The 14,452-nt window shown below is 34.4% G+C and overlaps 1 protein-coding gene across 1 annotated transcript in view; it reads right to left on the bottom strand.

Moving 5' to 3' along the window:
* Window positions 1-281: 281 nt before the first annotated feature.
* Window positions 282-14,452, bottom strand: part of LOC115451539 (protein amalgam) — a 170,691-nt gene continuing 156,520 nt past the window's right edge. The window contains exons 3-14 of the mRNA XM_037436708.1: window positions 11,718-11,816; window positions 11,304-11,417; window positions 9,268-9,352; window positions 8,627-8,757; window positions 7,477-7,592; window positions 6,823-6,970; window positions 6,234-6,324; window positions 5,488-5,626; window positions 4,871-5,026; window positions 4,233-4,398; window positions 3,194-3,229; window positions 282-3,015 (exon numbers count right to left, since the gene is read on the bottom strand). Coding sequence (XP_037292605.1) covers window positions 2,933-3,015; window positions 3,194-3,229; window positions 4,233-4,398; window positions 4,871-5,026; window positions 5,488-5,626; window positions 6,234-6,324; window positions 6,823-6,970; window positions 7,477-7,592; window positions 8,627-8,757; window positions 9,268-9,352; window positions 11,304-11,417; window positions 11,718-11,816 — 1,364 coding nt within the window. The 3' untranslated portion in view covers window positions 282-2,932. The remainder of the gene's footprint in view (window positions 3,016-3,193; window positions 3,230-4,232; window positions 4,399-4,870; window positions 5,027-5,487; window positions 5,627-6,233; window positions 6,325-6,822; window positions 6,971-7,476; window positions 7,593-8,626; window positions 8,758-9,267; window positions 9,353-11,303; window positions 11,418-11,717; window positions 11,817-14,452) is intronic.

Raw genomic sequence — 14,452 nt, 5'->3', positions numbered from 1 at the left:
CTTCCGAAATATTTTGCTCTATGGTTGTCATGGAACCATAACAAAAAAAGGCAGGACGATATCCAAAATGGTCTATATACTTACTCTTTTTAATTTGAAATTAATGAACCATATTGTATGCATAAAGAAAACTATACAACCAAAGTAAAGATGTCATATTGTAGAAATATGGTCTCAGATTATTTTTTTATATGTATATAAATTTCTCATAGCGAAAAATGGTTGGTATATATGCGAAAAAGTGTACGTAGGTTACTTAGAATACAAATAAAAGTCGACAGTTAATATATTTACAAACATTAATCATTTATTCATTTAAAGACAAAAATATCACCTTCTCTCACAATGTTTTGAAGGCACCGACTATAAGTTGAAACAGTATTGTGTACATCGGGCATTCTGCAGGAAATTATCAACTATTGTTAATCGGGATTTCATTAACAACCGTTTTTAAACGACCCCAATCTCAATCTTCAATCCAATTCCGAGAATGAACCAATCAAAATCAATCATTTGTTTTGTCAAAAAAATACTTTGTTCTGATTGGTCCATTTTTGACATCAGCGATTCGGTTCGATTTTTGAAAATGGCGTATGTTTTTAAATATTTAACAATTATTGTAATCAATGTAAAATATAAACGAATATAACTGGATTTATTTAACGGAAATTAGTTATGTGCGATTTAATACTTTATCTGTCATGTTTGTAGTTTTTTTTGGAAATTTAAGATTTGTCTGAAAATAAAATTGTCCCAGAGACAAGTCTTTTGTATTTTAAGTCTTTTTTGCTTCCCTTCAGACTTGGGACAAAGCTGATTGTGTTTTTGATTTACCATTTGAAATTTTCGATATTTTTTGTTGAAAACCACGATATTGATTTGTATACGGACAATGCAAAGAGACCCCATGGATGGTAAGTGAAGGTTCCTATAACATCGACTGACGAGAGATAATATAATCCTCGCCAGTCGCCACAATTATGCCGACTCTGTATTTTCTATCCCATTAGTTGCTGTCAATTTGCTTGCCAGCAGGGCTTAGGGCAGCAAAAGTATCCTGAGATGTCCACTGGCTAGATGGCGGGACGGCTTATACGATAGGGCTGGGCTGTGTGGCGTACTTTGGGAGAGGTCTATGCCCAGCAGTGGACTGCAATGGTCTGATGATGATGATTATGAAGGCCTAGGACAGTCATTTATCTTGTGCCATTACTGTTATAATTCGATCATATAATCCATAAAAGCGAGGGAAGTGCGTTTTCTAGTATAAATAAGACTAGTAGGTAAGATTTTCTAACATTAAAAATGGAAGATAGCCATTAAGCACCTTTTGTACGGAACCATTGTAAATACAGGCACATTGTTGTACGTCTAGTTTTGGTAATCTTATACCTTTTATTATGGCATCTATGTTTTTGAAATGAAAATATTGCAGATGTCTTGGCTAATATAAAAAAATCCTTGTGATTTTATTGTTTGGGTTTATTGTTAATTGAAACAGAATATACAGTGATGACTCGTCTGCTTTATTTCCATTTCAATTCTACGTTAATATGATAGAGGCACATTTACTTAGAAATAACTGTACTTTTTCATTTTACAAAAATATTGACAAAATGTACGTTCCATGAAAAGCGATTGGTAATACTTTATACTAAATTTTAAATATTTTTTATAATTAATAAGCATCATATTTGTTCTTATACTGTGTTAAACGGAAATATGGATATATTTATTTAGTTCTTGACTTGTATGCAACCTTTTTAACATTGTTCGCTTCTTATTAACCGACTTCAATAAAAGGAGGAGGTTTTCAATTCGACTGTAGGTATTTTTTTTTCATGTTTCTTATAGTTTATGTGAATTCCATTTAACGCAGTTTAAGCTAATAAGTAAATTACTGTTATCAAACTAAAATAATGTGATCTTAATTACACTTTGGTAATAATTACCTATTATTAAAACTAAATGAGAAATATCTACGTAAAGAGATTGTGTTTAAGTTAAAATTGGATAGTCGGAAACCTAAAAAAATATAATTATAACATAAATCTTTTTTAATCTATGGATGACTGTAAAAAAACTCGCGACTGTCAAGGTGACGTATGTCAAAAATATTTCGCCATCAAATCATTGTCACTTTGACAACGTCAAAATACTTTGGAAAAGTTGCTAAATTTAATAGTACATGTAAACACAGCTATAAGCGAATTGTAAAATCAATTATATTATAATTAATTTAACATGAAAATATTAAGTTTATTAATAACTAATTTCACTGTATAAATTGACAGATTCGAGACCGATGTTGCAACAAATAGATGATTTTTCCCGCCTATTTTTACATAAAAACATATTTTAGGTTATGTAATCTTATTTTGCTCGATAGAAATGTCGGTCTCAAAAATGTCAAAAAATATTTAAATCATAATATTTACATAGTTGCTGTTACACTAAGCTGTCCAAAACAAGCTGCTAGAAGAAAATAAAAGCTGTTAACCGAAATGCATTTTGATAAAAAAAAAATCTAAAATTATTTCGTACTAATTTTACGATTAATTTTAAGTATCTTTGCGTACCAATCGTTTTTTCTTACTTAACTAAATAAAAAATATACCCCTTATTTAAAATTCTGTACAATATTTTAATGAAAAAAAAAAAAATGGAAACGGTATCAAAAATGGATATTTGTACTTTGAATAAGTTTAGAAAAAACATTGATTAAAAACGCTATGCGGCAAATAAATGAGGCCGCTTGAATATTACTTGAAAAACGGAAAAATAAATAAAAAAATACATTTCTACACAATGTCAACATCAAAAGCTTGATTTGGGAAGTAATTCGTAGAAATCAGCACAGAAATTACATATCTTCTTATAAACACGAATACTTTATAGATTCTAACAATAAATAAGTTAGGCTAATGTGTCTTTAAAGCATTCGAACAAGCAGGTAAGAGGCGATCGATGCTAAGATAGTCGATGATCGGATGGAATGCGCGTCGCCTCCTAAAACTGTAAAAAAAAAACATTGTATGAGTAAAAGTATAGTTAAATTTAGAAAAAAAAACATTATTCTCGCATTTGATGACTTTACAACATTTAAAAAACTAAAAAAAACAAGCTAAAATATTTTTTCGTAATTTAATTCAGTGAAATTAAAAAAAAAAAACATAAAGAAGCTATACTTTACCTGATGCGGTGTGGATGTACGGCTGAGCCTCTAAAACTTAAAAAAAGAAGCAAAATTCAATTTCATGCATAATTACAGCCAAAATAATAGAATGAGAAAAATATTTTTTACACCGATAAAATTTTCATTTTATTACATTATCATACAGAAAAAAATAGGGTCAAATAATATTGTGGAATTGTTTTATTAATGCAAAAAATATTTTCAAAACAAAAAAAGAGACAAAATATGCTTATATATTATTATAATCTGATGTACGTGGCACGTGATTTCATGAATCTTGATAGGTGACTAGGTGTACCTAGGATAATTGGAATATTTCTCTAAAAAAACTTACTCGGCACTCTAGTTTTTTTATCTTTCTCAAGGAAATAAGTGGTATGTTTAGCAATAAATAATTTGAAACACATAATTATTAAAAAAAAACGAGTCGTGAAAAATTCGAGAGCTATAAAATTATTCATAGAATTTTCCTGAATCTGATTTTTACAACAGATTTTTACAACAAATTTGTTTCTCCTAAGTACACCCTGGCATGATAAAAATGTGTTCAAGAAATATAATTTTTTACAAATTATGAAATGGTTTTTGTGCGAAATTCTCTCGTAAATCCGATATTACTAGAAAATCATAAAATAAATCAAATTTTTATGATAAAAAAATATAAACTGAATCTTAAGTGGTTTTTATGATAAAACGTGTTCCCATATTAGTTAAAGTATATTACTTATTACTATTAAAAATACAAATTTAATGTAATATCTCCTCAAAAAATTTGCTATGTAACTGACCTAATTTAACCAATGAATTTGAAATTAAATATTAGCAAATTAATGCAAGTGTATATCGCCATTTGCGTTAACACATGAAATAATGCGATTGACTTTCCCATTTAATTCCAAAATTGAAAACAAATACCAATTGACTAACACCCTATTTAACAATTTCATTGCATACAATTAATTCCCCTTGTCAATTTAATGGCAGTGTACAATGCTAAGTGCACTGAATGATTCTATCACAAATGGGATGTTCTTACCAATTTCGAGGTTTACGGGCTCAGTAGACCTCCAACTATTGCTGTTCTTGACCTTGACGATGGCTTCGTATTTTCCAGGTTCGATGTTGGATAGTTCGTGGATGATGTCGTATTTGTGGCTTTTGTTTTTAGGCAGCGGTACGTCGACGCGGGTCCAGTCTCCATTCTAGAATTGATCACAATGGAATTTAGTGCGGTTGATATTTTTAGACCCTCAATCAGACCCTCAGACCGTCTTTTTTTTTTTATAGTGGCTCTGCAAATTGACCCTACCGTATCTGATATTAAGGGAGTAAGGTCTGATAGAATGTTGACTGACGGGAGATGATTATCCCTCGACAGTCGACACAATTATGTCGGCCTGTTCGAACCTGATATACACAGGCTGATCCCGGAACGCGATACGTGGGCCACTATGGCGGGTAACACCCTGTGTATGATGGTCGCTATCCGGAGGGATATAAAATATATGTTGACGGTACCTATACCAATTACATAAATAAATAATATTTACAAAATATATGTATTTAAAACGGAGTTAATCACAAACAAAAAACAAAAATTATGATTTATCATAATATGTCAGTTGTTCCTCTAAATTTATTGAGAAAAAAGTAAAGCTATAAGAATTAACGTACCTTCTCGACATCCCGGAGTTGAATCTCAATGTTCTCCAGCGGCTGGTGGGAGTGCACGGTCCAGGACAGCTTGGGTCCAGCAACCTCCAGGTCTTCCAGCACCGGGCTCTGCACCAGCTCTATCGACCTGTTGTGTTTGCCGTGCTGGTTCTCCGCCTGGTGGTGAATGAAGTTTACTTTAAGATTTATTTATAATTAAAAATCGTATGATTTTCAATATTTATAAGTTAGTTTGAGGAAAATATTTTTCTAAAGGCGTCGTTTTTACATTAAATGTAATATCTATTTATTCCACTCAAATTAATCTTAAACGCGGTCTAGATTAGCAAAACTTGCAGAAGTCGAGTTCCGTAAAAAATCTACTGCGTTAACAATTATAGGACGCTGAGTTTTGCCAATTTTAAAGCTTGTACGACTTGTGACTATTCAGCAAATCTGGATGTTCTTGTGCAATATATTACTGAAAGAACTTAGCTCCAATATTAATAAATGATCAATATTAAAACCAAAAAATAATTGACTAGGCAAGTCTTTTTTTTTGTTAATTATAAACAAAAACATAGTGTTGCAAGTTACAATCAAATATTAAAATTATCTTCGTCAGTGTAAAGGCTTACCTCGCAAGTGAAAGTGCCGAAGTCCTGGTCAGCCCTGGGTGTGACGGTGAGGTTCGACTGGGGGCCACTGGTCGACACTGCGTACTGACTGGACGAGTCCTCGATCAGCCTGCCGTCCTTGTACCAGCGCATGTGGGGGCTGCAAGTAGATTAGATTAGAGATTAGGTTATTCGCAGTACTATCCGTTTAAAAGACATTTTCGAGCGGGGCAAGCTACGAATTAAGTAGTTGAAATCTCGGCCTTTCAGAGACCTTTCATGCGGTAACTCGTTCACAAAACATTATTGTGATATATAAAATGTACAAATGTATATTAGAGCAAAAAATTCTGGCAAAGAGTAAGGAGTACTTTAGGATATTGTCTATGTTATTTTTTAATGAAAATAAATTATTTCCTATGTTCATCAAAAATATGTTACAATTAGAAGAGACTATACTGCATGGTCTACTCTTTATTTATGGTTTGTTTGGATTATTAGAATTTTTCACTGAGAGGTGGCCTCAGGAGAGGTGAACCGGGCATGAAATCGTTTGAGGCCTCGAGTGGTGCCTTGAAGGACCTTTTTATCGATCTTACCGACGAAACTTTTAAAAACAGGGAACTTTTTTTGCTCCACCTTATGGCCGCGAATCATTTTTTTTTTGCTTTCGTCTGGGTTTTAGCATCGTTTAAGGCTGCCATTGGATATATATAATAAAATGTTGACATCTAAAACAACATACATAGATACAATTATTCACTTACTTGGGTTCGTCGTGAGCGGAGCATTGAAGCACGGCTTCTACATTAACCGCTGAGTTGACAATTGTCTTGTGCACATGGACGCGGGGTTTTACTGAAAATAAAAGTAATATTAATAACAGATTTACGACTTCAAGCGCTAAGGGGTAGGTTGAGGTGAGGACCTACTTCACCCATTGTTAGTCGGGTGTATTCATCCCACGTGATAATAATTGAGTATAGACAATTTTTATCTTCTGTAATCAAAAACTATCTTGTTTTTCTACTAGAATTGAAGATAGATTTATGTGGTAGGTCTGTCATATGGGAGAGTCCGCCTGGCTAGGTACCACCGCAATGTCTTTTTCTGCCGCCGAGCATCCGTGTGTAGTCACTATTGTGTTCCGGTTTGAAGGACATTGTAGCCAGTGTTACTAGACATACTAAGACTTAACATCTCACGTTTCAAAACAGTTTCAGTTTTTAAACAATACTTTGTAATTCAAGGTGTTGGTGTATCTGCTGTTTATGGGCGTATCGCTTACGATCAGGCGAACGGCAAGCTCGTCTCGTCATTCAAAGCAAAAAAATAAATAAACAAAATAATACTCACCAGCTACATTAACATTGATCTCCGCCTGGCTACTGCCCAGGTTGTTGAAGATGTAGCAGTAATACTTCCCAGCATGATCTTTCCTCACATTCCTGATGAAGACGGAATTGGCGGAGAATTCTCCATCAGTCTCCTTGAGGCGTTGGTTCTAGAAATAATTAAATAAATGAGGTAGGTCCAAGGAGGTGGAAGATTTTATGTCAAGAATAAATACAGCATTTTTCAATTGTTTTTTTGATATAATGATAACTTTTTGATTTTTATTTGTATCTGCTATCACCGATTGTTTAAGATTAGCTATAATATTAAAGACGATTTCAAGTTTGACAAACTAAACTAAATTATGACCTAAATCCATGAAAGATTAGAATTTTTGTATTATTGTTTCTCGTCATCATCAGTAGAGCGTTGTATTCGTCTCCTCAATCAAGTGCAATAAAAATGAAAAAGAAAACAAATGAAAACCTTTGGGATCGGCTTAACATGCCAAATTCAACCAAGGGAGTTACAAAAGACCCATTCTAATGGACTGCGATTCTATGTGTAATAAAATTTTGATTTTATTTCCATAACATCTTGGTTTTTTGACAGACTGCCCATTGTCAACCCATTCTGGGATCTAGCGAAAGGTACTTAATTCCACAATATACTCACTCCATTATCAATTTCCCTGGACCAGACGATTTGTGGTGGCGGGAGACCAGACACGTCGCAAGTGAGGAGTAAATCAGCGCCTTCCACCACCGAGCCACCGTTCGTTGCTGATAGCTCTGTAAATTAATGGATTCGTTTGATTAAGTACTGTGTATGCTTTAGATTTTAGACAAATTGGTGACATCGAATTGTAACCGCGTGTAGGTAGACGCCATTATAGAGGAACAGATGGTTGCCGTTCCTTTATGGAAGGGAAAGATCTCCAGTCAGGCAGCGGCCGCGGCCCTTCCGACGGTTTCTATTCGGATTTGGTATATGCTTACGCGGAAATTCTGCTACCGCCAAACAGAATCGACTATCGCCATCTAGTGTGATTATTGAGCATTATTTCCTAATTGTCATTATAAATTTTGCAGTTCCAGTGAAGTTGACGAGATGGCGGTGTATACGAATTTTACCGCCACAGAATAATCGTTATTTCGTCATCATTTGCCATGGGTCTATCTTAGACATTGACGTCATCGTGGTACTTAGGTAAACATCTTAAGCTTAGGAGCATCTTGAGACTAAAATAGAATTGCAATCATCAGCCGCAGGATGTCCACAGCTGAACACGGGCCTCAAGAAATGCAATAATTAAAGCCAAACCAAAACTTTTCATTCTTCTAAATATAATATTCCGTCTTGTGAAATCATGTTCAAATGAAAAAAATAATGATCCATGAGATAAATGGTAACGTCTGGAATAGACAGAAGAAGGTATTCCCCGGTTTATTAGGGCAGATGACAACCCATCATTCAAAATCACTATTGATAGATCTCTCATATGCGAGAGTACGCCTGGGTTGATACTATCGCAATGTTTATTTCTGCCGCCAAGCAGAAGTGTATAGTCACTGATGTTCCGGTTTGAATGACATTGTAGCCAGTGTAACTACTGGACATAATAAGACTTATCATCTCATGTCTCAGGGTGGCGAGCGCCGTGAATACCAAAATACTTTGTAATTCAAGGTGTTGGGTGTTTCTACTGTTTATAGGCGGTCGTATCGCTTGCCATCAGGCGTATGGCAGGTTCGTTTCGTCATCCAAAGTAATAAAAAACTAACCTAACTTTAAGAATATGTTATATCTTCTATAATGTACTTACTCTGAATACTAGGCTTCTCCCACACCACCACGTGGTGAGTGATGGACACAGGGTTGCCAGCGACTAATTCACACCGATATTCGCCGATGTCGTCTTTCTCCACGTCTTTGATAATTAGGTCCTTTGATGATCTGGAATTATTTATACATAGGATCACGCCTTTTACGTTTTAGAGGTAGACAGAAGTGTCACATTTCGCCAGTTATGTGTGATGGGAGCTTAGTAGTTTGCATGTTTTCGGCACAATTGTATTCTGGTCTAATACCAAAATACGTTATCAGTTTAAAAAGATCCAATCTGTGACCTTGGCATCCACTTTCCTTAAACGCTCACAATATTACAAAAACCATGTGTAGGTCTTAGCAGAACATTCCGATGGCCCTCGTGCATCAAAAAATGATTTTGAGTCGTTTTAATGAATATTATTTTTTTCGTTAATATAGCAAATCCAAAAATATTTTTAACTACCTACGTTGTTAAAAATATGATAAAATTTTGTTGATAAATAAAATCATAATCTTTGGATTGATGTTTTTCACAAAGCAAAATTGTATAATTGTAAGACGATATTTTAATGTAAATATATTATAGGTAAGTTATTTGTATTATAGCAAATAATTGATTGCTTTTTCTATACTTACACGCTAAATCTGACAGCTTCAGGGTTTGTCTTCATGTTTCCAAGGAAATATGAGACGTTGTTCTTGTACCACTGTACCACTGCACCTGGAATATAAAAATGTGGGGTTAGGTACATCTGTCCCTTAAATGATGGCAGTATCCACGAAAAAAATCTTCCCGAAAGTGACAGGCCTAATCTCGCGAAAGAGCAATGTTAAGTCTCATTTAGATGTTGCAATTCCTTGCCTTGCACGTGCTATTCTTATAGACATAAAAAATACTGTACAATTGCAATTTAACTTTACATAAATTGTAATCTTCGCTGGCCTAAATGATAATCGTATACAAGTCCGACAGATATTAAAATAAAAGTCTTTAGTTTTAACAGTATGATGCGATCTCCTGGCAATTGCTGTACAATTGCAATTTTACTTTACATAAATTGAAATCTTCGCTGGCCTAAACAATAGTCGTATACAAGTCTGAGAGATATTTAAAAAAGTATTTAGGTTTAAAGGCTAAACACTATGGTGCAATAATCTCCTGGCGATTATTGCTAGCAAGCATCGCTCTGTCTAAATGTTGATTTATATGGCTTTCACTAGCAAATACCGACTTATTACCCGAATCGTGTCATGCAACATTCAAATCTATCTAAATATAAATAGGAAATTGATATCCTTATTTTTACGTTGCCTTTTAGGGCATGCGCACAGTTAGTCGGAAGTGCGTTTTAGGCGCCACCGGCGGGAAGCGTTGCCGTTTTTTCCCCGTATCTTTTTATTACTCTATGAATAAGTTTTTAGTTGTAAAAGTTATGTAATGGGGTCGCATTATATTGATGAGGGTCAACTAGTTGGGGCCAGCTTTTAGTGATTACCTCATGCACTTATTGATGCACAGTATTGATGTTTGAATTTTTATATATTTCTAAATATACAAGACAAAATGCCGTACGCTTATATTTATTTTTAGGTTAGTGGGTTATTTGTAGTACTGGTCGTTATTTTATCCATTTTTATGATGGTGGGCTTTCTGTAGTTCTGGTCACTTTCAATCAAATTGTCCTTAATGACCTAATTAGGTATTTAATAAATTATTTAAAACTATCGAATGTCCGTCTTCTAATGTTATTTACTATAAAATTATGGAGCTCATTGTCGTCCCTTAAAAAGAGTATATTCTTACCTAAAAAGCCGGCACCGTATTTCTATATAATCTGGTATGCAGATGTTTATGGGCGGCGGTATTCACTTACCATCAGGTGAACCGTATGCTCCTTTGCACTTATATAATAAAATAAAAGGATGTAAAATGTAGCATGCAGGCTGGTTGAACGCTGTTTCTTTGACGCATTCTCGTTTCATCAAGTTTCAAATCACAAGGATTTTAAAGAAGTTTCACTTCAAATAAGTAGATTGGATAAGGTTGATTTATATATTTAAAATAATGCTGTGTAACTCAAGTTGCCCAGGCCCATTAAATCCGTCCCTATTTCTAAACGAAACAAGGAAGTGGAATTGTATAAACATTGCATCATCTAGTGACGCACAAATATGCCACTCATCTGCCAGACCGGCATGTTATAATAAAAATTAAGTTAAACAAAATTAATAGTTTATGAACGAACTTAAAGCATGAAACTAGAAAGCGTTCCTAGTCTAATCTGCATGTAGACTAGGCCAGGTCGAAGTTGTCGCAAAATACTCTTAAAAACGTTTGTAGTCCGTTATAATATGTCGGTAAATACGTACTTGACACCACTCAAGAGACTACCAGACACCGTGAACTTTTCATGGTAAAATGGTTCACTGGATTATCGTTAAAGGTGTTTTGCTGGTAGGATATTTATATCCGCTCGATAGCAAGCAATGTATTAGATAAAACTCGTCTAAAGGACCATGTGAGTCGCATCTCGGGATCTTCTTATGTATGTAAGGTTTCAAGTCGACAATTATGTCGACTGTCGTGGAGTATCTCTCGTCAGTCAAACTCTAGACCTTCAACGTACCATCACATGCTGGTCACTTTACTAGGATTCGAAGCTGTTACTCACTGTCAGGTTCCACATTGCACTCGAGCCTCAGGGTCCTGCCAATCGTCACGTTGTATGAAGTGGGCTGAGTCAATATCACCGCGTGGACTCCTCCTACCTCGGGCTCATCATTTTCTGCAAATAAGTATATCATGTATTTAGGAATCTACATACATAACTGAAGAGTTGATATCACGAATTTAGGTTGGAATTCCAAAAATAGAATTTCACTTCAATTTCGGCTACTAATTATTCCTTTAAAAAATCATCAAAATGGTTTCACCCAGTCAAGAGTTCTTAAATAACAAACATAAAAAAAAACAGTCGAATTGAGAACCTCCTTTTTTGACGTGAGTTAAAAAAGTTTTTATGAAATATTAAAAAGTAGTTTTGTGAGCGATATTTTGGAATATTTTTAATCGGATTTTTTTTTACCTGTATTTTGGGTGTCGTAGTCGGATGCCTCGTCGGCTGCCATCTGCGGGTCGTCGTAGTTGACATCCTCATCAGCATCTCTACGCTGTACTGTGTGGCCTGCAACAAATGAAATAATAAATTAATAAGTCAGGTTATTTAACGAGATTTTTTAACAAATTTTTTTTTGCTATTAATGACGAGACGTGCTTGCCGTTCGCAAATGGTAAGCGATACGACCGCCCATAAACAGTAGAAACACCATCCAACACCGTGAATTACAAATTATTGTTTGGTATTCCACTGCGCTCGCCATCCTGAGACGTGAGATGTTAAGTCACATTATGTCCAGTAGTTACACTGGCTACAATGTCCAACAAACCGGAACACAACAGTGACTACACACTGCTTGGCGGCAGAAATAGACATTACGGTGGTACCTACCCAGGCGAACTCTCACATATGATAGACCTACCACCAGTAGAATCAATATAAGCAATAAAAAATCAATCTCAATAATCGATATACATTATAAAAAAATATATACGCGTCGAAATGAATATTTTCTTTTTGAAATCGATTAAAATACATCAGACAGTGGTCGATAAAACGATAACTATATCGATTTTTTTCGAATGATTCAAATTTCATAGCATTCGAAAACTAAACAAATTTCACTCGGACTCGTTGAGATGTATTCGATGTTAAATGTTGGGTAAACATGTATCAAAGTTCAATTGGGTAACAATTTTAGAACTATTACTAGCTAAATACGGCCCACGGATCGATGTGTGGTCTAAACTATAAGGTATAGCGATTTTTTTTAATAATTTAGTTATTTAGAAATTGTTTTAGTTTCTGTAGGCAAATTGACAGTTGTAAATATATGTTACGTTACTATGTCAATTGATTATACTAGATACAATTTTCAACCGTAATACAACGGATGTAGACACATTTTCACTTTTGTTATATTGATAATTTCGATACAGTGATGTCTATTTAAACTATATCTATATCTATAGATATCTGGACACTATCTAGCATCCAAAACATACAAAACATCAGTTGGCGTATTTTTGCATTTAGTATAGTCATAATTTTATGTTTAATTTAAATTCAAATCCAATATTTATTGCATTTCAGTTGTCGGGCACTGCAAAGTTTCAAGGGAGAAAGAAATTATATAATTAAGAACTTATATTAAGTATGAATTATATTTACATTTTTTTATTAACAATTAATAAAGTTATTGTGTTTCGTATAGTAAAGGGAAAATATTTAGTTCCCGTTTTGCCCTACACATTAGAAAGTAATTAATTTTCGAACCGCATGCCCTGTGCTAGTTTCTATCACGCATTGTGACTGTGAACTGAATTATATATTAGAATTTTCGAATAAATAAATATTGATAAACAAACGTAACAGTTACATACTGCATATTCCGTACCGAGATTTAACCCGGCGAGGCGTGTGGCGGGGTATGTCATACCCCCATGTTAATTACTGGCGTATATTTTTGTGCCTGACTTTCAAACTTATAGTCTCTTTGAGTAGCTGGAGTTACAGGGTTGCGGAAGGTAATAGTGGGGTGATCACAGTGTCGCGGCAACCTGCATTCGAGTTACACGCTTGCAAACTGAGTTCGGGTACGTGATACCCCGCCTCATAGCTGGTGTGACAAAACTAAAATTGCTTTTTCTGCTATTTTAACTTATTTTCTTTGTTTAATTGTAGATTTTAATAGAAAATGGATGTTGAAAATAGAAAAAACAACTTCGGTCTATGATAGAAGATGTACTTACTAGAACAGGGTTTCGCAAACTTTTATTTAGTGCGGACCACTAATGCCACCGTATGCGACCTTTTGTGCGACCAAGGGCGTCATGTGTGGGTTGAGGGGGTTGGGTTGGATTCTTAAAATTGTTTTTACTAGCAGTTTACTTCTGTATTTATTTTTTAGATATACAAGAGTGCAAAAGCGTGCACTTTATAGTTTTTCTTTTAACTTTTATTTTACTTGCGGATCCCCTGAGAGGGGCCCACGGGCCCCTAGGGGTCCTATGTTTCGTGAAAATCAGGGCAAAGACACTAAATGGACCGATTTCATCCGTAACTTAGGCTTGGCTTTAGTTTACGAACACCTGAAGATGTGAAATGACAAAAAATATATATTCCGATTTATATACGTCAGAGAATTTCTTCCCAGATCAAGGAATCACTTTCATCGACTCAAAATGTTCCTGGTCATTTTATTAGATGTAGAGATTACCCCAACAAAAATAATCATAAGACAAAATACTCATGAACAAGCTGAGGAAAGGCTATTAGTGTGGAGCATGCAATGTTTTTGCAAAAACTGCACAGATTTTATCTCCAGTTCCTAAGATGTTCCTAAATTTTTTGTGATTTTTTTAGTTTATAAAGAAAATTATTTCATATTCTATCATACGATTAAGTTTTTTTATCATAAAACTGGTTTTACTTTAGTTCCTTTTTAGTTTTTAAGAGACTGAAAGTGTTTGTTTGAAATTCAAAGTGACTTATTTCCATCGAGGTAAAAAATAAAATTGTTAAAATGGCGCGATTGTTTTATTTCCAATGCGTTATGATGGTATTGTCTTATTATACCAAAAAATAAATAGTATAATACTTCTTCAGAAACAAGTTTTATAGCCAATTTTTTTAATGGGTATGTCATACCCTGCCTCATACTTCTTGTTACATTTTTTCACCACATGCTCGCCGGGTTAAGT

Source organism: Manduca sexta, chromosome 2 (genome assembly GCF_014839805.1).
Source record: "Manduca sexta isolate Smith_Timp_Sample1 chromosome 2, JHU_Msex_v1.0, whole genome shotgun sequence".
Taxonomy (NCBI): Eukaryota; Metazoa; Arthropoda; class Insecta; order Lepidoptera; family Sphingidae; genus Manduca; species Manduca sexta.
This window is presented reverse-complemented; position numbering and strand designations above follow the sequence as displayed.